This window comes from Plecotus auritus (genome assembly GCF_963455305.1).
Source record: "Plecotus auritus genome assembly, chromosome: 7".
NCBI lineage: Eukaryota > Metazoa > Chordata > Mammalia > Chiroptera > Vespertilionidae > Plecotus > Plecotus auritus.
In genome coordinates, this window is record NC_137774.1 from 75203267 (window position 1) to 75228711 (window position 25445).

Consider the following 25445-nt stretch of genomic DNA (forward strand, 5'->3'; position numbering starts at 1 on the left):
CCAAAGGGCCTGCCAATGGGAAAGAGAAAATAACCAAATCTTTAAAGGGAATATCCCTTTTTGTTGTTGTGGTGGTGGTGGTCATTAGTTATTTTATTTTATTTTTTTAGAGTCAATGTTTTATTATGATATATTGGTTTTGGGTGTACATCTTAGTGGTTAGACAATCAAGGGGATATTCTTAATTCTCGTATTGATACTGGATATTAAATGGATCCAAGGCTGCCTGTCACTACTTGAACGAAATTAAGCAGAGACAGGGTTGAATCACATATGAGCATTCATTCCAATAATGCCAGCAGTATGGAAGAGCAGCAGGTCATCCTGAAAATTCTGCCCTGCCTTTTTTCTTCCAGCTGGCTGATTACTAGGGAAGAGGGAAGATAGCTATGTGCAATTGGGAGCGTACCAGGGAAAGGGTTGGGAGGGTCTGTGGTCTGGCCTCCAGGAGCTTTAAGTCCCATAACAAGGTGGCTAACCTTCTATGATGTTATAAACAGCTCAGCCTGTTCCTGGGACTGGAGAATGGTCAGCGTTCCTGAGGCAAACTCCCAGAGGGGGTCAGTGTCCAGGCACAGCCACCAAATCAAAGCATGTCCTGTCCTTGGTCCGTTCTCAAAAAGTATTTTCTTTTCTGAGTAATGAACCCATCTAGGCTCCAAGGCCTCTTATCTTACACAGCTGTTTCATCCTCAAGTTTCCCAGGGTCTGTAAGCAAACCTCTTATCTATAGTTATGAAGATGGATAATCATTAAACAACTATGGTTCTATTCTTATTATATGCCTTTCCTCCTATCAGTATTCTGTATCAAAACTAAATGACAGCCCTGGACGGTGTGGTTCAATTGGTTCAGTATCATCTCATGCACCAATAGGTCACCGGTTCGATTCCCTGTCAGGGCTTATGCCTGGGTTGCGGGTTCAATCCCCAGTAGAGATTGTGCAGGAGGCAGCGGATCCATGTTACACTCTCACCTCTCACATCCATGTTTCTCTCTCTCTCCCTTTCCCTTTCTCTCTCTGTTTAAAAAAATCAATGAAAACACATTACAGAAACAAAACAAAACAGAAACAAATGGCAAGTTCTGTTAGTAAACGTGGCCTTTGGGAAAGAAGGAGAAGAGCAGAGCCATGCCATCATCCTAAGGATTGATTAATACGAGCATTCCGCAGAAAGGGTTACTAGTAAATTATAAGGCCTGGGAAAGAACCTCATTCATTTTCCCTTTCTATTTTACTTTTCTGAAAAAGCCTAAAGGGTTATTTATTGGATGATTCTTTAATGCACTGTTGCATATCAGATGTTCAGGGTCCAAGCATTTAGATTTAAATGCTTATTATAATACAAAATAAATATTTACTCCTTATATACTAACTCTTAGTCCTGTGTTGTCAAACTTAGAAATATCCACTGGAAGCTAAACCAAGAAAATGATTATATGTTTTTTGCTGAATGAATAGATTGACACAAAGACTGAATTACAGTAGTTTTCTCTTTAACGGGAGTTTGTATAACATTAAGCTCTCTGATAGCAGATATTCTACCCACGGCATCTTCCTCTTCCTACACCCATTCCAGTGTCGGAAGTCGACGGAAACAAGGAGACATCCATGACTATTGCAAGTCCATGATGGTTTAATTTGAGCAAAGGTGGGAGTTGGGGCAACCATTCTGGCCACGCAGATTACTTAAGGCTGTAGATAATATATGTGTATTCCTGAAACAAAGAGGTGATTACTTAATCTTGTGCTAAGGACTACTATCCATTTTCTCCCAGAAAGCAAAATGCCAAACCAAGGTCTCAGGGACAGAAAATCTTGCTTCCCAAGAAACTGTGGTTGATGAGATGGCTACCAGCCACAGGGAACTGCAAATATAATTTCCCATCCAACAGTCAGCAAAAGCTTTGTCAATATCTTAGAGCCATTTCTTGGAAACTGGCAGCTTCTCTCTTTAAGTGCAACAGGTCACATAAGAATGCTGTGTGGGGGTTTTTCACATAGTTTTCTGGGCTCTGTTGAACATCAGCTGTGCTGTGCCTTCTCTAGTTGACGTACGTCTTGCCTTGACCACTGGATGCCTTATGGAATATCTCTTTCCTAAGAGGAAATTAAACTTTAAGTGGAGTGGTTTTGCTTAGCCATTGTGTGAGGATCCTTGCAGGAGTGGTGGGTGCTGAGACAGAACCTCGATCAGCATCAGTTCCCAGGAGACCGGTCCTTTTAGAAGTTGTATCTTTGGCTGCCTCCAGGGGATCACTGAATGGGCTGCAATGGCTGTGACCTAGAGGAACACAGCAGTGTTTGGAGGCACCATACATTGAGAGGGAAGAAGAATAACCACAATAAAACCATACAATGGACAGAAGAATATATAATCCAAATATTTATAAACATAATAAAACTAGAGGCCCAATGCATGAAATTTGTGCAAGAGTAGGTCTTCCTTCCCCCGGCTGCTGGCACAGGCTTCCCTCCGGCACCCGGGACCCCGGCTTTCCTCACAGCCCCAGATTCATCCGTAAGGTCGTCTGGAAGGACGTCCGCTCTAATTAGCATATGTTTTTATTATTATAGAAATAAAATGTAAAAATTGCAACTGTAATAACAGCATTCTGACCCCTGACCATGTGCCTGCACTTTATGCACCAGGTCTCACTGGATCTGAGACCAGCCTGATTACATCAGGGAACAATTAACCTCTTTTCTCAAAGACAGAAGCTGAGGCTCAGAGAAGTCACCTTGGAAAGCCATGTTGGGTTGGCAGAGCCAGGATTTGAAACAAGGGAGACCCATTCCTGAGCTTTCTCACGTATTATATTTTTTATGGATCTGACCAAAAAAAGGTATAATTCTGATTCATTCACATTGGATGACCATTGTGTTGACTCTTGTCATTTTTTATGTGATTATCTAAGGGAAAAGAGATCAATGCCTCTCACTCAATAGTCAGGTATTGCACATTTTAAAAAATCTTGGGGCACACTGGTTGAAAGTCACTGCTTTATACAGACAGTGTGGAGGCAGATACATTTAGGGTATATCAGCTATAGGAGCCTGTATGGACCTATAGAAAGGAGCAAGAATAGGAGATACAAATTCCAGGTATGACTTGTCCCTTGGTTGATCTTGAACCAGATTTAGTTCTCTGGGCTTCATATCAAACCAGTCCATTCCCTGCTTTAGCTCCCTCTTGGGGTCCTTTTAAGGCAAAGAGGCATTAATAACAACACAACAGCGACCAGAAACCCAAAGGAGGCCACAGGCGGAAAAAAATCCCATTGGTGGTCATGCTATTCAAATAGGAGTCCAGTTTCCTTTCAGAAGGGCCCTGATTGGCCACTAAGTTACTGCTGAAGGGTCAGGGTGCCCCGCCTTCCTGAGCCCTCTCTCCTGATCTTCAGTTGCTTAACTTAAGTGTGCTGAACTTCAATTTGATAATTGCATCCTCAAATCCCTTAATGAAGGTGCCTATCAAAGTATAAATAATTACCCAGTACTGTAATTTCGTATTTGCAAACTCCTTCCTGACTGTTTATGCTTCACCTTGGTTCAAAAGGGAGGTTTGGGGACCCACCTCAATCTTGTCTCAGGGAAATTTCAGAGCCCAGAGGAGCTCTTAATTCAGTTCCCCACCCAGGGAGTCCGGGTTTGCCATCACTGCCTCCCAACACCAGACCTCTGTCCTTTCCTCCTGCTATTTATAAATTCAAGGGAGCGCTGCCTTTTTGCCTGGGGGCAGGCGATGCAGACATCTATCCTCATCAGAAGTTCTGCCCCAGGAACTTCAGGTCCAATGCTAGCCTCTGTGAAGGGCACAGGGATTGCTGTGAGGCTGGCTTGCTTTCTCCCACACCTGCCTCCTCCATAATCTGTTTGCTTGGTATTGTATTCACTTTAGCTCACAGGGCACATGCCACTGGCCTGTTCTGCCTTTCTTCACCTGGTTTCTATTCTTTCAATATTCACAAGAGCCATCAAAGGAAGTGCTGGGATCATCTGGGAGGTAAAAGCCAGAAGCCACAAACCAACCAACCTAAGATTCGGAAGCCTTTGTGTGGGTGCCTCTTTACAGCGTGGAGGGGGTGTGCGGATGCTGGGGTACAGCGTGGAGGGTGTGCAGATGCTGGGGTACAGTGTTGATGGTGTGCAGATGCTGGTGTACAGCGTGGAGGGGGTGTTCAGAGGCTGGGGTACAGCGTGGAGGGGGTGTGCAATGCTGGGGTACAGCGTGGAGGAGTGTACAGGTGCGGGGGTACAGTGTGGATGGTGTTCAGATGCTGGTGTACAGCGTGGAGGGGGTGTGCAATGCTGGGGTACAGCATGGAGGGGTGTACAGGTGCGGGGGTGAGCTAAATGAAAAGGGGAGCAGCAGGGGCTGAGCCAGGGCTTGCTGTGGTGTTTCTCCCCAAACTGTGTTTAGCACCTTGGCTTGTAGGGAGGGTTTGCAGCTGACAGCTTTTCCACTAGCATTATTCTTAAAAGCTGCACTGAAATTACTCACCTCATGTAAAAACAAGTGCGATTTACATCTAATATGGGTAATTACTTTTACAGTTAATTAAAAGCGCTCTCATTACACTCCTGCTGTGATGCCTATGCATAGCTCTTATTTGCAAACAGACCCTTGGTTTGAGTTCACCTCCTGACACAGGGCTCCTACCTGAGGGGCACCGCCTTCCTCAGTATCACATTTAACTGTGCTGAGCCAGCAGCCCTGGGTTGACTGGGCTCCTGCCAGCTCGCACTTGTCCCCTGAGAACCAAGCTGAAAAAGAAAATTAGAATGAAAGAAGGTGACTGGATTAGCCAAAGAACATATGAGCATAACCCATAGGCAAAAAAATTAGGATGAAGACAACAAAATAATTCCTGGGGAGGCGTTACCCTCAGAGAAAGAAGGCAGATGTCTTAGGAATGCCCTGCTCGCTTATGTGCACAAAAGCTGGGTGTGGGGATTGTTTTGTGCTCTTTCTGGCTGTACAAACCGCTCCTGCTACCCCCTCCCAAATAAAATACTCCTATTCCCCCTTAAAGTCCCTCCAAATACTTATAAAGTCAGCAACTTTGCATTCTGACCTAGCCAATTAAGCCAGATTTGGCTCTCTTGTTGAATGGATTTGTGTTGAGATTGTGGTTTACTTACTTTTTTGTCCATTTGTATGATTCCAGGTGAAATAGCGCTTAGATTCTTGGTCTTCTTTACGTTTAGATGGAAACCTCAGTGTTTTCAGAATCATACCCTGTGCCTTGAAACAGGGATCTCTATCGGAATGAAACTTCTTTAATACATACTAATAAAATGCCTCCTCGAATTATCATATCCCTGGTAAGTAATTAAGGCTTATTAATTAAAACACATCGTCATTTGAGACTTAAATTCTGAAGGAGCAGAAAGACTTTGGTATTTCACGAAGTTTGCAGACCCAGGGAATTGGACATTCTGGTCTATTGCCTGGAGCTTTTGATGTTTTGCAGTTATTTGCTTCCATCTGCTGGCCACATGTGATATTGCAGGAACTGAGCAACTGTGAATGGAGACATAAAGTGGGTAAAGTAAGTCAGTGCACACGATTTATTCTTCATATATTCAAGCGACCTTATTGGAACCTTGGTGTTTTTAATTGAGTGAACACAGGCTGAAGAATTCATCCAGATGGCATACATGACTTCAGATTTGGAAAAATAATGGTTACAAGACAATACAGTTATTCAGTTTTTTTTTTAAGTTGTGTCAAAATCATTATCCTTAATTAAGGCATTTAAATTTAGACCAGTGATTTAAATGTTCAGATTCAAGGATAATATGTGGTGTGTAGGAAAATATAAAATACCTAGTAGGTAGACCAGATGGATTCCTATCCCTCTCATGCCTTTATCTGTCCTGGCCAATTTCCTACCCTCTCTGACTCTCAGTTCTCTCATCTACAAAATGGAAGCATTGAGCCAAATGGTCCCTATGGCTTATGTTTATTTTTTTTTTTAAGTCTGAGTATTTATTTGTGGAGAGTAGCTACAGCATTTGGACAGATTCAAGCCTTAGACTAATGAGAGGGCACAGTCCTTTCATGGCAAAGCCACATGCAAGTCCAAGCTTGGAGGGCAAAGCCCTCCCAGCATAATTATAGCCAAAGGCTACAGTTGTAAGCTTGACCTTTTGGTCCGAACCTGTGGTCCCAAGTGGCTAAGTGATATAGGCTGCGGGAGGTGCAGCAAGTACTACCAAAACAATGCTTGATAGACTTCAGGTGCATGTAATTGAGTAGATTCAAAACACACAAGAACATTGTAAACATCTTGACCATGCCCTTACTTTGCCTGGTGGAATCTGGCTATAAAATAAAGACATGGCTTGCAGGCTGTGGCACTGTCTCTCCATCCGAAAGCAGTGTCCTACCTAGCCCCAGCTTTATTCTCTTATCTGTCTTCTTTAATCCTTCATCGCTACTCTCCCCCCACCCCCACACACACACCTCAGGTTCACCCCTGGCCATGCTGCACACAGCACATTTATTAAAGAAAAAAAATATTAAGAATTCAGGTTACAGTAAATCACCGTGTTCCAAGTCCAAGAATTTAAACTGGTATTGGTTGGATTCTTTTAAATTAGAAGTAATTGTTTTCCTTAGAACAATAGGAAACTTAAATCCAAACTATCATGGAAACTAACGTTGAAAAGGAAACCATTTACAGTGGAAGGGGAGCAGAATTTGCCACCCCAAATATGCCTCTTTGTTTTTTGTTTTAATTTAATAAATCTTTATTGTTCAGATTATTACAATTGTTCCTCTTTTTCCCCCCATAGCTCCCCTCCACCCGGTTCCCACCCCACCCTCTGCCCTTACCCGCCCCCCCACACTGTCCTCATCCATAGGTGTACGATTTTTGTCCAGTCTCTTCCTGCACCCCCACACCCCTTTCCCCTTGAGAATTGTCAGTCCACTCACTTTCTATGCCCCTGATTCTATTATAGTCACCAGTTTATTCTGTTCATCAGATTTTTTTATTCACTTGATTTTTAGATTCACTTGTTCATAGATATGTATTTGTTGTTCATAACTTTTACCTTTACATTTTCCTTCTTCTTCCACTTCTTAAAGAATACCTTTCAGCATTTCATATAATACTGGTTTGGTGGTGATGAACTCCTTTAGCTTTTTCTTATCTGTGAAGCTCTTTATCTGACCTTCAATTCTGAATGATAGCTTTGCTGGATAGAGTAATCTTGGTTGTAGGTTCTTGCTGTACATCACTTTGAATATTTCTTGCCACTGCCATCTGGCCTGCATAGTTTCTGTTGAGAAATAAGCTGACAGTCATATGGGTGCTCCCTTGTAGGTAACTAACTTTTTCTCTTGCTGCTTTTATTTTATTTATTTATTTTTTAAAATATATTTTATTGATTTTTTACAGAGAGGAAGAGAGAGGGATAGAGAGTTAGAAACATCGATGAGAGAGAAACATTGATCAGCTGCCTCCTGCACACCTCCTACTGGGGATGTGCCTGCAACCAAGGTACATGCCCTTGACCGGAATCGAACCTGGGACCTTTTAGTCCACAGGCCAACGCTCTATCCACTGAGCAAAACTGGTCAGGGCTTCTCCTGCTGCTTTTAATATTCTCTCTTTGTCTTTTGCTCTTGGCATTTTAATTATGATGTGTCTTGGTGTGGTCCTCTTTGGATTCCTTTTGTTTGGGGTTCTCTGCACTTCCTGGACTTGTAAGTCTATTTCTTTCACCAGGTGGGGGAAGTTTTCTGTCATTATTTCTTCAAATAGATTTTCAGTATCTTGCTCTCTCTCTTCTTCTGGCACCCCCATATTTCTGATGTTGGTACGCTTAAAGTTGTCCCAGAGGCTCCTTACACTATCTTCATATTTTTGGATTCCTTTTTCTTTTTGCTTTTCCAGTTGAGTGTTTTTTGCTTCTTTGTATTTCAAATCTTTGACTTGATTCTTGCGATCCTCTAGTCTGCTGTTAGAGCTCTGTATAATATTTTTTTATTTCAGTCAGTGTATGCTTAATTTCTAGTTGGTCCTTTTTCATATCCTCAAGGGTCTTGCTAAATTTATCAGCCTTTTCTAGAAAATTCTTATAACTGTGGTTTTGAACTCTATGTCCAGTCATTTGCTTTCCTCCATTTCTTTCATTTGTGATCTTTTTCTTTGTCTCCACATTTTGGCTGCTTCCCTGAGTTGATAGAGTGGCTTTGTGTGCTATGTGTCCTATAGGGCCCAGTGGCTCAGCCTCCCCAGTTACCTGAGGTGGACACTCTTGGTGCACCCCTTTGTGGGCTGTGTGCACAGTCTTGTTGTAGTTAAGCCTTGATTGTTGTTGGTATCACTGGGAGGAATTGACGTCCAGGCCAGTTGGCTGTGAGGATCAGCTGTGTCTACCCTGGGAGAACTTCTGTGCTGGAGACACCCTTATGATAGAAGACTTGCAAAAGCCTCTGTACTCAGCTTGGATGAGGCGGAGTCGCAGGGCGGAGCAGACAGCATTGGTTTCCTGTCAGCCCTGCCCTAATAGGCCCCTGTGTCTCAGTGTCCCATGGTAATTGCTGCAGGCACCTCTGAGAGAAAGCCGCCCTCGAGTTGCACCCGGTGCCAGATAGTTTAGTTTCTCCCCGAATGAGTCTGGATCCCCAGATTCTCACCCGGCACTGGAGTTCAGCTCAGTCAGGAGCTTTTGTCTCCCTCCCGCTTGAGAAAGTCAGCTGCGCACTCAGTTGCCAGTCCTCTCTGTGCGCGCATCTCAGTACCTCTGCCTCCTGCAGCTCCTCTGTTTCTCAGTGTGCTTTTCTCTTTTCTTCTAGTTGTAGAATTTCCACTCAGCCAGCCTTCCTGTGGTTCTGGATGATGTCTGTTTTGTCTTTTAGTTGTAGTTTTGAAATTGTTGTGTGAGGCAGCAGTTTAGGTGTTTACCTATGCCGCCATCTTGGTTTCTCCAAATACGCCTCTTTGGCATAAGGATTGTTTGAGGGTGATTATTTTTAAGGAACAGCAGACTCAGGAGAAGCTCTGAAAACAGAGTAGAAGTTACCCTCTTGTAAGAGAAATTTATATTTATAAGGGAAACCTATACTTGTAAGGGTGTCTCCCTTTGTCCCAGGGAAAGAAGGATGCTAAATGTCCAGAAACTTTCACCAATGGAGATAATGACAAATCTGCACAGCAGCCATACCCTTGATTATTCTGCTTTTCCAGATAACGTCCCAGAACACCCCCAACATATTTTGTCCTTAGCTGAGGATGGTAATTAAGTTGGTGGCTAGGGCCATTCCCTGCGGGGAGTTACTTAGTTTTCCTGGGTCTCTCCTTGCATACAGGAGGTATACATGTCAGTAAAGTTCTATTCATTGTTCTCCTGTTAATCTGTCTTTTATTATGGGAGGGGCCTTCAGCCAAGAACCTAGAAGGGTAGACGCAAAATTAGTTTTCCTCTTCTCCATAACTCTGATTCCAAATGTGAAATGTGCTCCTGCATTAGTTTTGGAGTGTGATGTCAAAAGGTACTTTTTTGTAATGTTATAGCCCATCTTGCCATAGCTTTTATTTCCCTTTGAAAAGGAAGAGGGAAACGCTTGGGTTTCTTCCCCAGCAGAAGGGCAGTTGATCATAAGCCTGATCAGCTTTGTCAGGTGAACCCTAGGCTGTGTCTCCCCAGGTCCCCAGAGATGACTTAAGCTGCAAGTGTTTCCTATGAATCACTCGGGGACTTTGTGAGTGTCCCAGGCCAGGAGAACAGCACTGCGTCCAAGATGCAGGATTCTTACTCAGCTCCCACTCAGATGCAAGCTCCTGGTCCCTTCTTTCCATTGTCCTGCCAGGACTGACCCCTGAAATCATTCACCAGTTCCAGGGACTGTCTTCTGCAAACACAGGGCCCCCGAGCACAACCCAGGACTGCCCTGGGGTCTCTGGTTAAAGGGTTTTTCTTCTCCCCTGGGGCATGGATTACATGAGTGGTCCCAGCGTCACCCCTTCCTTTGCTCAGGGATAAGTATCAAACAAAGGAGATTTGCATTTGAAGCTCCCAGAGGCCTCGGTTAGTTCCCTGCGGTGTCTGTGAAACACCTGCCACAAGTGTAGTGGTTCAGAACAACAGGGATCTATCCTTTCGTAGTCTTGTAAGCTGGGAACTTCTTACAAGAAGGTGTCAGCAGGTGTACTTCTGCCAGAGCCTCTGGGGGAAGGTCCTTCCAGCCTCTTCCAGCTCCTGGTAGCTCCAGATTCCTTGGCTTGTGGCCACATTGCTCCAGTCCCTGCCTGTCACCATATGGCCGTCTTTTCTCCCTGGCTCTTAAGAGGACACTCGGATCGCCCAGGAGGACCTCATCTCAAGATCCATAATCACATCTGCAAAGACATATTTCCAAATGAGGTCACCTGCACAGGTTTCAGGGGAGAGGATCTGGGTATACCTTTCCCAGGTTTGGGGGGTCTTGGGTTGGTGGTTACTATTCAACCCACCACAGGCTTCTACCTTGTGAATCCTCCCAGGCCTCCCCCGTCAGTGGCAGAGGTTTCTCTCCACCTGTTCACAGAGACCATTGATCCAGGATCCAGGCTGATGGTGACCCTACACAGTGGACATACATAACCCTGACCTACAGAAATCCTTAGAAACAATCCACACTCAATGTGCAGAAGAAAAAAATCTCTCTCGGAGGAGAGAATAGACAACCAGCGCTTTGATGACTGGAAACCAGAAGAACTCAGGAGGCTTAGGAGAGAAAAGGTTAAAAACAGAACATTTTTAAGTCTCATTACTCCGTGGGAAGCAGGTCTCACAAAGACGTCTGGAGGATGCCAGGGTGGCAGCCAACATTGGTCAATGACTTGCCATATGCTAAGGTCTTTGCCTCATGTGGGGACACGTGAGGCAATGGTTATTATCCTTTTACAGATGGGGATACTGAGGCACCATCTCACCACAAGTGTGGTGGGGCCCTGTGATGGGAACCCAAGCCCCAGCAGAAGCCCATGGGTTGCCGGTGATTGATTCACTGTTGGGGTGTCTGGCTGCGGAAAGGAGAACCCTGAATTGTAGGGAAATTGATTGCTTGGCAGTAAGTGCATGGCTCCCCATTCCTACTTAGCGCGTAAGTAGCTGCGCTGTCCTCCCAGCAAAGTCTTCGGTGGGACTAAGGTGCTTAGGCAGCCACTCCAGTTCGGAAAAGGTCAGGCCAGAGCCCATCTGGCGACACCAGCTCTACTTGGAGCGATTCTAACAATAATTTGTTCCCGCCAAAGTGGCATTTTTCCAATTTGAGTCCAGCATTGTTCCAAAGAGAGTGCCATCCCCCAGGGCGCCTCCTGCATAGATCTGCAGCGGATGACAAACCAACAATATCATCTAAATAAAAAATCCAGCCTGGGCTTAGTAAATTAATCCTGACAAGAAGAAATAGAATAATCTTAGGGAGGTAGCAAGAGCGCTGATGCAGCCAGATGGCTTTCTTCCGAGCCTATGGGTCCTCAGTGGCAGATTAGAAACAAAACCTGCCGCTGGGTTACTGACTTGGTTAGGAAGTTAACACCTGCCACTTCTGTGTGGGTGAATCAGAATCGGACATGGGCCTCTCTCTGCAAATTCAGCACATTTTCACTGGAGGAAAGAGCGGAAACACACGCACCGAAGCCACAGGGAGCTACTCTTTCTTACCTTGTTTCTTTATAGCACTGTTTAGGTTGAAAAATAATCTATGCTTTTCACCACTCCCATACTGAGATAAACTTTGCTTTCACTCTCTCTTTTTTTAAAAATATATTTTATTGATTTTTTACAGAGAGGAAGGGAGAGGAATAGAGAGTTAGAAACATCGATGAGAGAGAAATATCATTCAGCTGCCTCCTGCACACCCCCTACTGGGGATGTGCCCGCAACCAAGGTACGTGCCCTTGACCGGAATCGAACCGGGACCCTTCAGTCCGCAGGCCGATGCTCTATCCACTGAGCCAAACCAGTCAGGGCTCTGCTTTCTCTTATGGTTCTTAGAGCATGAATTCCAAAGAGGGTTCTTAGTGAGAGTAAGGGGTATTTTCTGACTCAATGTCCAGGGTCAGTTGGAGACCTTGGCAGTGAACACAGGAGCGTGAGTGAGAAAACCGTGGCCTCCGACTGTGCCTTGCAGATCATTGGAACCTTTCTTTTTTTAAAAAATATATTTTTATTGATTTTTTTACAGAGAGGAAGGGGGAGGGATAGAGAGTTAGAAACATCGATGAGAGAGAAACATCTATCAGCTGCCTCCTGCACACCCCCTACTGGGGATGTGCCCGCAACCAAGGTACATGCCCTTGACTGGAATCGAACCTGGGACCCTTCAGTCCCCAGGCCGATGCTCTATCCAGTGAGCCAAACCGGCTAGGGCCGGAACCTTTCTTGTATCTACTCCGGCTGCCATGGCAACATACCACAGACTGAATGGCTTCAGCAACATAAATTTTCTTATAGTTCTGGATGCTGGAAGTTGGAGTCAGGGTGCCAGCAGGGCTGGGTTCTAGTGAGGACTCTCTTCCTTGCTTGCAGATGGCCACCTTCTCTCTGAGTCCTGCATGACAGTTCCTCCCTGTGTGCCTGCAAAGAGAGGGAGCAAGCAATCTCTGAGGTCTCTCTTCTATAAGGGCACTAATTCTAACAGATTAGGGCCCCACACTTATCACCTCATTTAACCTTACTTATTTCCTTAGAGGTCCTTCTCCAAAATATAGCCACCCTGGGAGTTAGGGCTCAGTTGGTTTGAGTCATCCCATGCACCAAAAGGTTACAGGTTTAATTCCCGGTCAGGGCACCACCTAGATTGAGGGTTCGATCCCCACTCCAGGCACGTAGGGGAGGCCACCAATCAATGTTTGTCTCTCACATCAATGTCTCTCTCTCTCTCTGTCTCTTTCCCTTCATCCCTTTCTCTCTAAAAATTGATTTTAAAATGTATCCTTGTGTGCAAATAAAATATATATAAAGTTTGTAGATGGATTTTGGTGATGGTTGCACAACAATGCTTAATGCTGCTGAACTGTACACTGAAAAATGATTAAATAGTAAATTTTATGTGTATTTTATTAACATGTTACAAACAGTGATTCTGAGTGGTTCTTCACTGATCTTGCCTCCCACCGCTTCCCTACCTTGCTTTCCCCGCAGCCAGTGGCCTCCCTCCTCCAGCTTGACCGTGTCCAATGCGTTTCCCCCAAGATGCTCCTCCCCAACTGGCCCTACACTCATTCCACACCTTTCTTCAAGCCTTTACTCAGTTGCTGCTTCTCTTTAAAATTGTAATTTTTATTCTCCTCCTCTCAGCATTTCCCTTCCTCATCTCCCTCTTCATTTTTCTTCATAGTACACATCCTCTTCTAAAATAGCAATTCACATTTCTTTTTATTGTATGTCTCATCTAACAGAAAGTCAGTAGCATCAGGGCAGGCCCTCTATGTGTTTTAAATGTTACTGAATCTTCTCTGCCTAGAGCACAGCCTGGCAAGTCAGAGGTACTAAATGCATATCTTTTGAATGAGTAAATGAATGTCACAGTTGCTTGTGTGTGTATCTACCATTCTATCTAACAGGCGAGTTCCTTGAAGGTAGAAACCATGTGGGGTTTTTTTTTTCCCACCATTATATTTAAGAGCAACAAGGAAAAATGCATAGAAAAGTAGGTGTGCAATAAATATGGGTGGATAGATGGATAAATGAATAATGGAGGGATGGATGATGGATGGATGAGTGGATGGATGGACAGATGAAGGGATGGATGGATGAATGGGTGGTGGATAGATGGATGGGTGGATGATGGATGATCGCAGGATAATGGATGGATTGATGATGGATGGAAGATGGATGGATGGATGGGTGGATGGATAGATGGATGGATGGATGAATGGATGGTGGATAGATGGATGGGTGGATGATGGATGATCTTAGGATAATGGATGGATTGATGATGGATGGAAGATGGATGGATGGATGGATGGGTGGATGGATAGATGGATGGACGGATGGTGCATAGATGGATGGATAGGAAGATAAAAAATAGACAGGGATGGTTTTGTGCTAAAGGGAGGATGATGTGACTATTCTAAATCTGGAATGGGAGAGAGACATTATGTCTGATTGAGGGCAGTCTGCTGATGTGAACAAAGGTGTCTGGGGAGCATATTATTATATGAACCATCAGCTTCTCTTTGTTGTGGCCTCTGATCCATAGCTTTTGCCTTTACCCACATCTGCATGTGATAAAGCTTAGTTATGACGTCCATATGTCTCTAATGCAAACACCAAGGCATATACTTCTGAAAAGCGCTATAAAGAGCAATGGCTCGAGAAGCACTGCCGGGAGGGTGAGCTCTTTATTATTTTAAAGGGCATTTCAGCGACGCTGCTGAGTGTTCCCTGGCCATAGGTCTGACTCTTGTTCTCTCTCTCTCTCTCTCTCCTCCTCCTCCTCTCAGGATATCAAAGCAGACTGTAATACCTGTGCGGAAATAGAGGACAGAAAGGTAAGTCGATATTTTTCATTGTCTTGGTTTCAAACAAAACAAGAACTCAGTGATCTAAAGCAGTGTTTAAGGCATGCCTTGCTTGATGCTGGCTTGCAGAGGCGATATGTGTGATGAAGTTAGATACGTAAGGACAATCATGCTTTAAATGGTTCATCGTTCTCTTCCTTGCTCTGTGTTATTTCTGATGACTTTGATGAAGAGTGTATAATGCAATTTATTTTAAAAATCGGTGCTGATTTTTAGTTGGATATGGTTGATTATAATGTCCCATAGTGCATATTATTAAATAATATTAAATAGAATACATAGGAGGTATAATACTTTATTGGGATTTTCTGGGTGTGTCCTTATATTTGAAATATGTGCTTTGGGTGGAGAGAGTCTGCCTCTATGTCCATCCTGATGCAATGAAGAAGCAGCGACATCTCTTTCCATGAAATGTTTTGGCAGCAAGAGGAGGACATTGCCTGCACATTAGGTGCCCTACCCCCCCCCCATTTGTCTTCTTGCTGCCTTTGGTGTGGATCCCCTGAGGCAAAGACCCTGGTAGACCTGGCTCCTCACTTTAATATTCTCACGGTCCCTCTTTCTTGACAAGAGTTTGCAGAATTTCTGCCCAGAGTGCACCCAAGCAGATGACGTTTTACCTTTAACACCTTGAATCGAAAGAGGTCAAATAAGGGGATTGAGGCCACATATTTCCTGGCTTGTGTACCAGACATCATTCCACAATTTCAAAAGATGTTTCTCTCTGCAGCTGTACCACTGTTGTCCATTGCCATCATTATTTCCAGCAGAGGTTTTCAACCCTGATTTTATGATAGCTCCGTCGTCTGCTGATGGGTAAGGTGGTGGAAAATGTCTCAACACAAAATTTTGCTTTTCAATAAAAGGCGATTGCCATACATTACTTAAGGAGTATAACACTATGGCAGCTTAAATCCCCTCTGCGTGATCTTCTTTGAGTTGGGGTTGGGTGTTGCTCTGGTCGGCAGGCAAAGGTGTTTCCATTCAGGTTTGCATTCATCACTCGTTTCCTTGCTGGTTGCTCGGGTGCATGTGCTTTGTGAGTGGGACAAACTGCCACTGGGGCTGACCACGTGCCCACAGGATTTTTCACCCATTCCCACCAGCCCTACCCTCAGTGAGCTGCCCCAGACACTTGCTCACAGCAAGGTGAACACAGGTTCTGCCCTGTTTCCAAGTTCAGGATGTTTCTGCTTCCCTTGGGCTTTTATGGAATTCACAAACATTTGTGTGCCCAATACTTTTTTTTCTTTTCTTTTTTTCTTTTATTTAAACTTTCATTGCCAGTAGTTTTTGAAAAATGCCAGGAGAACTGATGCTGTTAAAACAACATCAGTCCCATCACCAACAAGATAAATGAGCAACTCAGACAAGCTCCGGGCAGTGAGAGCTGGCCACAGAGCTCCATCATGTCTCCCAGTGGCCTTCGGTCCCCGTGTCAGGATTGGAGTGACACCCCAGCCCATGGCTTCTCTGTGCCCCGGCCCATGGCTGCTCTGTGGTGCTTACTGGTGGGGGAGTCATATTGACCATTCTGTACAAGCTTCAGCTATTTTCCAATAAAGGGTAACACACACGTACATGCACACATGTGCATTTTTCTGCTTTGTCGTGGACTGGTGGGTTGAGTCAGACACTTAAAAGGAAGTCTTGTTTATAAATCATTCTTCTGGTTCTAGCTGTTTTGGCTGAGTGGATAGAGTGTCAGCCTGCAGACTGAAGGGTCCTGGGTTCAATTCTGGTCAAGGGCACATGTCCGGGTTGCAGGCTCGATTCCCAGTGGGGGGAGTGCTGGAGGCAGCCAATCGATGATTCTCTCTCATCATTGATGTTTCTATCGCTCTCTCCCTCTCCCTTCCTCTCTGAAATCAATAAAAAAATATAAAATATATAAAAAATCTTCTGTTGTTTTCTGAACTTGATCTCATAGGACGAATGATACAGGAATTAGCCCCACCTTTGGCTGCAGTTGGTGGTGATGACTCCTAGAGATACAACTACCTAATACTTGGTCTGTTTTCACTGTCTTACTCCCTGAGGACTTCATCTTTCTTCTGTGCCACAGAACTTTGCTTTCCGTCTAGATTATTTTCTGATTTATTTATTTCTGTGACGTGTACATTTGGCTATTGCTTCTCTGGGTTCCCGATGTGATTGGGAGTGGACCTGAGGTGTTGGAGGTAGTCTGTCTATGAAGGTCCTGTCTCTTAATGAAAGTGTCAGGATGCAAAACCTAATCACCTAAGAGGGCAGTTCCTCCCCACACACCCCCACAGCAGAGGGATGCCAGCCCTCCTCTCGTGTATGACGTGATGGCAGTGATGGCAGCCCTGGCAGCTGCAGTGACATCACTCCGGTACTCCACCACCCTGACGTATAATTATGAAATTTGCAGGAGTGGTGATGTTCGCTCCTGCATGTGTGTGTCCCTCTCCATGTAATCTGGATGCTTCTGGCAAAAACAGTGATTTGATAAAGTGGAATTGAAGTGACAAGAGATGACAGAGGTGCCAAAATAATAACTCAGCCTGAGGCTGCAGAGGCCACCCATGGCCGGCAGGTTTTACCTTTTACCGAGAGTGCACCCAGAGCGCTGAAGGAGAGTGCTCGTTTCTCCAGAGCCTCCTTCGCTGAGACAGCTGATCTCGGGTCTCCAGGGCTCCATGGCTTCCCAAGAAAAACTTCCTTTTACCTTTTAAACTTTATTTTCTTATTTCTTTCACCTTCCCTTCCTTCTGGTCTCCCCCTGGATGTACCTGTATGCTCACATTTATTCTTTGTCTGGGTAACTGTTAAGTACCTCTTGATAAAAGGACTTTAGGGAACAGAAGGTCTCAAGTTTTCTCTGGAGTCTAACACCTTCTCTCTGGCGGCCCCTCCCGTGTCACACCTGATCCCATTGGGTGGGCTGTTTACCTGGAGATGAACCCCTTCCCCCTTGAATCCTAGATCAGATGTAATGATGGGGGACAAACTGAACTTCAGGAGTCGAAGAAAGCTCTCATCGCATAATAAAGAAAATCGCTCTTCTTGGTCGGCACAGTCTGGGCTCGATCTGAGACTGCGGACAGAATGAGAGACGTTTCTTTTCCCTCCTGTGTCCCTGTTTCTCTTTCTCCTGATCCTGTTTTCCATTGGTAGACAGAAAGCTAATGATCATTTGGAGAACCTTGCCTGGTTGCTTATGAAGAAATGCATGGTGCACATTGGAATGTGGTTTTGTTTTATGTTTCTCTTTTGCTCCCGAGACCACCGATTAGCAGAGCCCTGAGAATGGACCTGCGTTTGGATGGCTTCCCGGCCATTTCTGGAACCCCTTGGAGATGTCCCAGGGAGACCTGAGAGGCTGGCCGTGTTTGCACCCTGAAGTGGCAAGTAGAGGCACAGGTGGCTCCCTCCCACAGGGGCGTGCCACGGAGCTCAAGCAGGCTTAGCAAAGGTGACACCAGGCAGCCCATCACTCAGCGTGGCTCTACAGCCCTGCGCAACGGCACGCTCCTGACATTTAAAGCACCTGTGTTGCTGGTGGGGAACCAAGGCATTTAAATTCATTTTTATTTGTGGTGTAAAATGCGCCCGAATTCAATGCTATTATGAAGACTGCGATTCGGGTGATGAGAGGAGAGGCTGATGGATCAGTCAGGGGGAGAATCTGTTAGAAGGAGATGAGCGCCCATTTGTCAAAGGCAGTAAACACAGGCAGGCTGCCTCTCCTCGCTTGCTGACTGGCCTGGTGCTGCTAAGCAGTTTCCGAGCCGCGGTGAAATTGCAGGTACTGGGTCTGAATGGTTTGCCAAGTGATGGTGACTCTCAGATTGGGTCTGATTGAATGGGATCCTGACCGGGAGGTAGACCCCGTGGGTAACACAGAAAGTTCTGCACTTTTCCTCTTGCAACGCTCCCTCTAGCTCAGTCATCGCATGCACCTGCAGGTACTTAGAACAGCTGTGTGTAGAGGCACCAACACACCTCACTACACAGGTGAAGTTAACTGACTTGCCCGAGATCTCTCACAGGTCAGGATTTGGATTCTGAGATTTTTTCTTTCAGAGGCTGTGCTCTTAGCTCTATGCGCTTACACATGCATGCACATAACATGTACACACATGTATACACAAAGATGATTAAATTTGTAGGATATGAGAATTGCCCTTTCCGATGGGAGAATTTGCACCTAGGAGAGGGTTGGGGCTTTGTATCCATCTCCTCTCCCAGTGGAAGTGCATGCCTTTACTGGGTGGGGCCAGACCTGTATGGAACCAAGGAGATGAAACTGTGTGACTAAAGCAGCCAAAGAGAGAGTCATGAGAAATAAGGACTTGGGGCAGTGCACGGAGGTGGCGGCAGAGCACATAGGTGGGGGCAGAGCACGGAGGTGGGGGCAGAGCACGGAGGTGGGGACAGAGCACGGAGGTGGGGGCAGAGCACAGAGGTGGGGGCAGAGCACGGAGGTGGGGGGCAGAGCATGGAGGTGGGGGCAGAGCATGGAGGTGGGGGCACAGCATGGAGGTGGGGACAGAAGCTGGCTTGGTGGCGTGCAGGAGTGAAGATGAAGGCTTTGGCTACAAGGTGAAGTCGATCAGGACTCTGAGAAATAGTGGGGCTGGATTGCCAGCCAGGCATCCCCTTTGTAAAGATGTGTGATAGAGGAGAACCGTGGTTTCCTGCAGGCCAGCATTGCCCATAAAGGAGGTGCCTTCAGGTGGCTCATGGACGTGGCATCAAACCACTTAGTGACAATCTGAAGTCATTCTCTTGTCAATTGTTTTCAAAAGGTGGGATTATATAAAAAAGAAATAATTTGGGATTTTGTTTAACAAACCAAAAGGTATCAAACATATGCTACTCTACCTTTTTAACCAAGAGACCCAGAACTTTGACAGACAATTCCGCTCTGTCATTATAATTTATTAACATTGTTTTAGTTTTGATTAGGGTTATATTCTATGAATGACGAAGTATACTGCTTTTTCCATTGACTTCAATAACTACCTCCTTTTAAAAAATCCCACTTAAGATTTATTTGTACAATTTTAACACATTCATTAAGAACAAAAGAATTGAGTTCATTAAATGAAAGTCAGATTGATATAGAAAAAATTGTGTACATGGATTGTAAATAACTGGAGTTTAAGAAACACTGTTTTCTAATGGTGGGTTTGCCATCGGAAGAGAGACTTGGGTTTGCATTTGGGAAGTTTCAAACTTTACTCATCTGCAAGGGGGACTGGAAGGAGACAGGCTGGATGGAATCGGGGCCTGGGCTAGACTGCAGACAAGAGGGCATGGGCCGGACCTAGAGCCATGCGGGAAGTGCAGAGGAAGCTCTAGGCTTGTGAGGAGGTGAATCAGTCCTATCCCTGTGGTCTGGCAACTCTCCCATGGGTCATGGGCAGCTCCTGCCAGGAACATGTCAGACACTGCTCAGTTTAAGGATCAGTGTGCCACTGACACCATGAGGAGACAAGTTGATGAGTTGATAAGCGTGGACAATAAATTAATCTCCTGGATTTTAGAGGCTTGGATGCCAGAGAAGTTGAAAAGAATTGGTTTCCTATTATAGTGCTCTCTTGCTGTGGGCATGGGAGTGGGTTAGTCCTTTGGGCTCTGACAGGCAGAACAGAGACGAAGGAAGAGGCCTGCTCCTTGCTCAGAGGGGCTCTCCCAGGGATGGGGCGCATTCATGGACCAGTGTCTCATTAAAGATCAAAATGAGATCTTCAAGGCAGACAGGGGCAAAGCCTGCAGTGAGCACCATTGGTGAGCCTCACAGAATTCACCTGGGGATTGGGTTTCTTTTTTGCTCCAAATGTCCTTTGTTTGAGGCCAATTATATGAGTGCATTAAGTGGGAAAATGCTGAGATTCCCCAAAGCTGTGGAAATAAAAATGAAAGTATCCCCGAGGAATGATATTTGAGTTGCATTTGGAGGGGGAAGCAAGGAGACACACCTGGGCCGGGTACAGAGATGGAGGTCTGAGGAGGCATGGCATGGTTTGTGAACTGAATAGAGCTGTGTGGCTTGAGAGGAGGCTGGGAAGCTGGCGGGGGCCAAGTCCCCTGAAGCCTTCTGAGCAGGGCAGTGTTTGTCCTTTACCATAGAATGGAATCCGTTGTAACTGGAATGGGATCTGATCCTATGGAATAACCAGATGAATGCAGACAGTCCCATTGCCTCACGCTGTCCACTTGCTCATAGTCCATGCTTGGCCAGTAACAACTCCAGCAGGTCACCCATGGCTTCACTGTCCTGGCCATTTAACACCAGCAAAGCCTTTGTTTGTGTCGCTTGGCTATTCTGTTTGTGCCAATGGACTACATCTCTTGCAAACTCCTCAGGACTGTGAATCTTTTTGAGATTATTAACCATCATTCCTGGCGGCAAGACACTCATTCCAAGTGAATTCACAGCCATTCGCCAGCCTGTGGTTGGGCTGTGTGCAGGGCAGTGCTCACTCTTCCTCCCACCACCTCCAGCCACAGAACGGTGCCTCTCAGTGCCTGCAAGCCACTCACATTTGCAGACTTGCATCCACTCCTTTGTTCAGCAAGGACTGTGGCTGAGATCTGGGTGAGATTTGCTGTGCACCCTGTTTTCTGCTAGGGAACAGGGCATCATCAGAGAGAGAGCTGCACACGCAGCCACTGATGGCCAGACTCAACGTTATTTTTACGTAGCCAAGAGTAGAGATGATATATCCCAGTGTCTGGAAATATGTGTGTGGAGCCTCAAATAGGAGGGGACGGAAGTCAACAAATGGGTTGCTGCCAAAAATTCATCAGCATTTTGTTCACATCTACACAATTTATTTCAAATGACAGTGCAGTAGACCTGGGTTTGAATCTTGGTTCTGCCCTTTATAAATTGAGAGATCTTGGGGAACTCACATTAGCTTTCTGAGTCACAGCCACACAGCTGTAACATGGGGCTAGACAACACACGCCATGCATATTTTGTGGGCTGGATGAGTCAGGGTATCTTCAATAGGAAACCGGGTTGGACCAGCTTCAAGACAGAGAGAAGCTGAAACCGGTTTGGCTCAGTGGATAGAGCGTCGGCCTGCGGACTGAAGGGTCCCGGGTTCGATTCCGGTCAAGGGCATGTACCTTGGTTGCGGGCACATCCCCAGTGGGAGGTGTGCAGGAGGCAGCTGATCGATGTCTCTCTCTCATCGATGTTTCTAGCTCTCTATCCCTCTCCCTTCCTCTCTGTAAAATATTAATAAAATATATTTAAAAAAAAAAAAAAAAAAAAAAAAAGACAGAGAGAAAAAGACAGCTGCTGAGTGAAATGACAGTAAAATCAGTCTGCCTTCTGGTATTGCTTGATCCTGGTGTTTAAAATGTAAATGAGGTGACCAACAGCTGTAGGCTGAAATCCTACCTGTGAAAAGAGAGAGTTCCCTTTTCAATAGTTTTAGCACAATTCCTGGGGGTGACGCTCCTTGGTTTAGCTCAAGTCACTTAGCTGTGCATAGCAGTCCTCTGCCTTCACACACAACCAAAAGTAGGATGGGCCCAGCTGAAGGACTTAAATGGACTAAAAGTGGAGTCCCTAAAGGTAACTGTAATTGATTGTTTTTCTGGAAGAGAAAATGGTCAACAGCATTTGCAACCGGCATGCAATGAGCATGCACCATATGCCAGGCATGGTCATTCTATTACTGAATCCTTATAAAGATCCTTTAAGGCAGGGGTCAGCAAACTCATTAGTCAACAGAGCCAAATATCAACAGTACAATGATTGAAATTTCTTTTAAGAGCCAAATTTTTTAAACTTAAACTTCTTCTAACACCACTTCTTCAAAATAGACTCTCCCAGGCCATGGTATTTTGTGGAAGAGCCACACTCAAGGGGCCAAAGAGTCGCATGTGGCTCGCGAGCCACAGTTTGCCAACCACTGCTTTAAGGTACATACAATTTATATCCCTATTTTATAGATAAGAACACTGAGGGAGAAATGTGTTAGCTAATATGCCTGAGATCACCCGGCAGTAAGTGTAGGCTGGCATTCAAGTCCAGGGGATCTGGATTTGAGTCTTCACCACTAGGCTATGCCCCTTTCACTGAAGATGCTGCTAAGGAGAAGGCAATAGGTGGGCCTGCGCATGGCACACGCTCAGTGCCTGGCCCACAAGGAAAAGACAGCTCTCTTTATGGGAATGACTGCTACAGAGGCCTCACCAGAACAGAAATAAGCTGGGCCAATGCTGAACGGCCCTCTGTGACGTGCCTGCATTTAATTGCCCCTTAATCATTCACCCTAAGGTATTAAGTGGGGGTCCCCAGTAGTCTGCTCTCCAGATGATCAAAATGCTCCTGGTCCAGCCAGGGCCTCGCGGCTCTGCATGATAGAGTTATGTTCATAGACCAGGGCTTCTTATTTCAGGACGGGTCTCTGCGCTGGCCTTTTATATTTTATCTGCAGGTTAACTGATGCTTTCCTCTTTTATGAAACTTTGAAAATGAGATGTTCGTCGTACTTTCCTCTTTCATTTATTTTAGGAAAATTTGAAGGTGGTGGTGGGCCGGGGCCTGGGGAAAGCACATAAACGTGGAAGAGCTTCTGAAACAGACTTGGTGTGGAGTTCAATTAGCCCATGACGGTGATGAGGGGGCTGGCAGTCTTGGCAGTCCCGTGGATGGAGATGTGGGAGAGGGAGTCAGTGGAAAGCTGCTGATCTAGATCAGGCCCTTTGTCTGGTAACCCACCCATTGGCCTTGAAGTTGGCTGTGGGAAGCTCGTGGGATAAATCACAGGTGCCACAGAGTGGCTAAGTGCTTTAGCTCAGGGTTCTCAAAGGCCTGGGTTTGAATCCCAGCTTGCTCTCTTCCTGGTTATTTAACCTCTCAGATGCTTAAGTTCTCATATAAAATGGAAAGGATGAGAGTAGATAATTTCTGGGGTCACAGTGCAACTCAATGAGCTAATACACTTTGGGAATTTAACATTCTGGCTTGGCATAGTACATGCAAGCGGCCTTATTATGACATTCTTATATTTGCTTCCCTCCTACTCTTCTTCAATCCTTGTCTCAGTTTCTTAGATCTCTGGTGTAATCAAAGAAGTAAACAGCAAAGTAAGGAACAAAGCTGAGACTGGATACCAGGTCTCCAATGACAAGTCTAGGGTTTGGTGTCTCTGCAGGTGCTTATCAATCTGGAAGAGGTAGATGGAAACAGCTAAACATGTAAGGCTGTGATTGGGAAGCATTTCGATCTCTGGTGTCAACGTAGATTGATAGTGGCTGCATAGAATGCAGTGTTAATGAGGAGTCTGCCATGTGGGTTCTACTAGAGAGTATGTGATTGATTGGTGATGCCTGCCAAGGGTGAATGAGGGGGGTTACAGTGAGTGTGCCAGGAGTAGGTGGTTCCTGGCACTGAATCTGGCAACTGTTGAGAGAAACAAACTCCAAATCTCTGTATTGAAGCCCAGAGGTGAAGAGAAGACAGGGACTTCACGCTTTTGTTGCATTCACTTTTTGGTCTTTATGTTTAGGCCCACCTGTTTCTCCAATTACGTTATGGGTTTGTGTCTATCAAGGCACTGGTGTTTCATGGAAAGTGCATGGATTGGAAGCAATTTAGCACAGAAGGGCCTTATGAGAAGTCTACTCTGTCGATTACATTTTCAGTGATAACTTACCTGACTTCAGCCTCCGTTAGGTAGGGTTATGTTCTTGATAATTAAAATGTGAATTTAAAAAAATGTGATTTATTCATAATGATATTTGTCATCTCTCTTCAGTTATGTATTAATAACAGAATTCCTTACATTTTAATACCATTAATTATAGCTATTGTTTTCATTTGTCATTTATTTCACAAAAGAAGTCTCTTCTTTTTGTCTAATTTTTAGTGACACTTCTTTCTTTAAACTCTAAATTAAAATGTATTTAGAAAATGCTTAATTGAATGCAGAGCCAGTTTTCTAGGAAAGTCCTGTCACCTCTTCTCAAAAAAAAAAAAAAAAAAAGAAAGGCCATTAGTTCTTTTGTGATGGGTGGAGTGAGCGTTAATTAATTTTTGCTCTCCAGTTGGTGTATTTTATGATCCCACTTCTTGATATGTGATGGGCGACTTTACGCTTTAGATAGAAAGCATGCCCTGTCCAAGTGTGATTTATGTCGTCCCGGCACTTTTGCACAGTTCAGCTGAAATTTTCCTCGTGTTGATCAAGGTCAGAAAACCCAGGGATTGTGCCATCCATCTCAGCAGCCAGACTGCTGAAGTAATTGTTGGTGGAACTTGATGCCACAGCAGCAGAATCCCAGGGTGAGTGCAGGAAACATGTACACATACATGTGCAAGCATGTGTGTGTATGCACATGTGCACACACAAACAAGGCTATGCACATTTTATACTGAATTGTTATTTTACTAGGGCTTTTTTTGGGGTCAATTGTAGGTTAGAATTTGTTTTTGCATGAAGTCATCAAAAATGCATTACCTTTTACTGTGGCCATTGCAAATTAAAAGCTTTCAGAATCTTCTGGTCGACCTGAAGTTTTTCATATTTTCTTTTTAACCAAAATGTATTCTGGGTGGATTGAAGGACAGATCCTTGAGAACAGAAAATATCTCAAGCTCCAGTTGTTCTGGCTTTGGGGGCAGGGAGTAAATGCCTGCCATGAGCCTGGCTTGCAGGATCTGACTCAGCCAGGGCGCCTCACAGCTTCTCAGTCATCTGAGCCCGTTAAATAACTGGTTCCCATGGTTCATAGAGAATGAAGTCAAAGAAGTAATTGCAAAATTTAAGTGCATCTCTGCATCTCCTCAAAATAGCATCCTAACTTGCAACAACAGAAAAATAAAATTTTTAATTTGATCTATTCAGATTGAGTGTTTCTGTTGAATCAATTTATTGACTCACACATGAACAAATATTAATTGTGCCCCTATAATACGA

At 45.0% G+C, this 25445-nt stretch overlaps 1 protein-coding gene across 26 annotated transcripts in view; it reads left to right on the plus strand.

The window, feature by feature from the left end:
* RBFOX1 (RNA binding fox-1 homolog 1) overlaps nucleotides 1–25445 on the plus strand; it is a 2122525-nt gene that overhangs the window by 1184556 nt on the left and 912524 nt on the right. For all 26 annotated transcript variants that reach the window (XM_080678210.1, XM_080678241.1, XM_080678221.1 and 23 more), the window contains one exon: nucleotides 14455–14502. In XM_080678210.1, the coding sequence (XP_080534336.1) occupies nucleotides 14455–14502 (48 nt within the window). The remainder of the gene's footprint in view (nucleotides 1–14454; nucleotides 14503–25445) is intronic.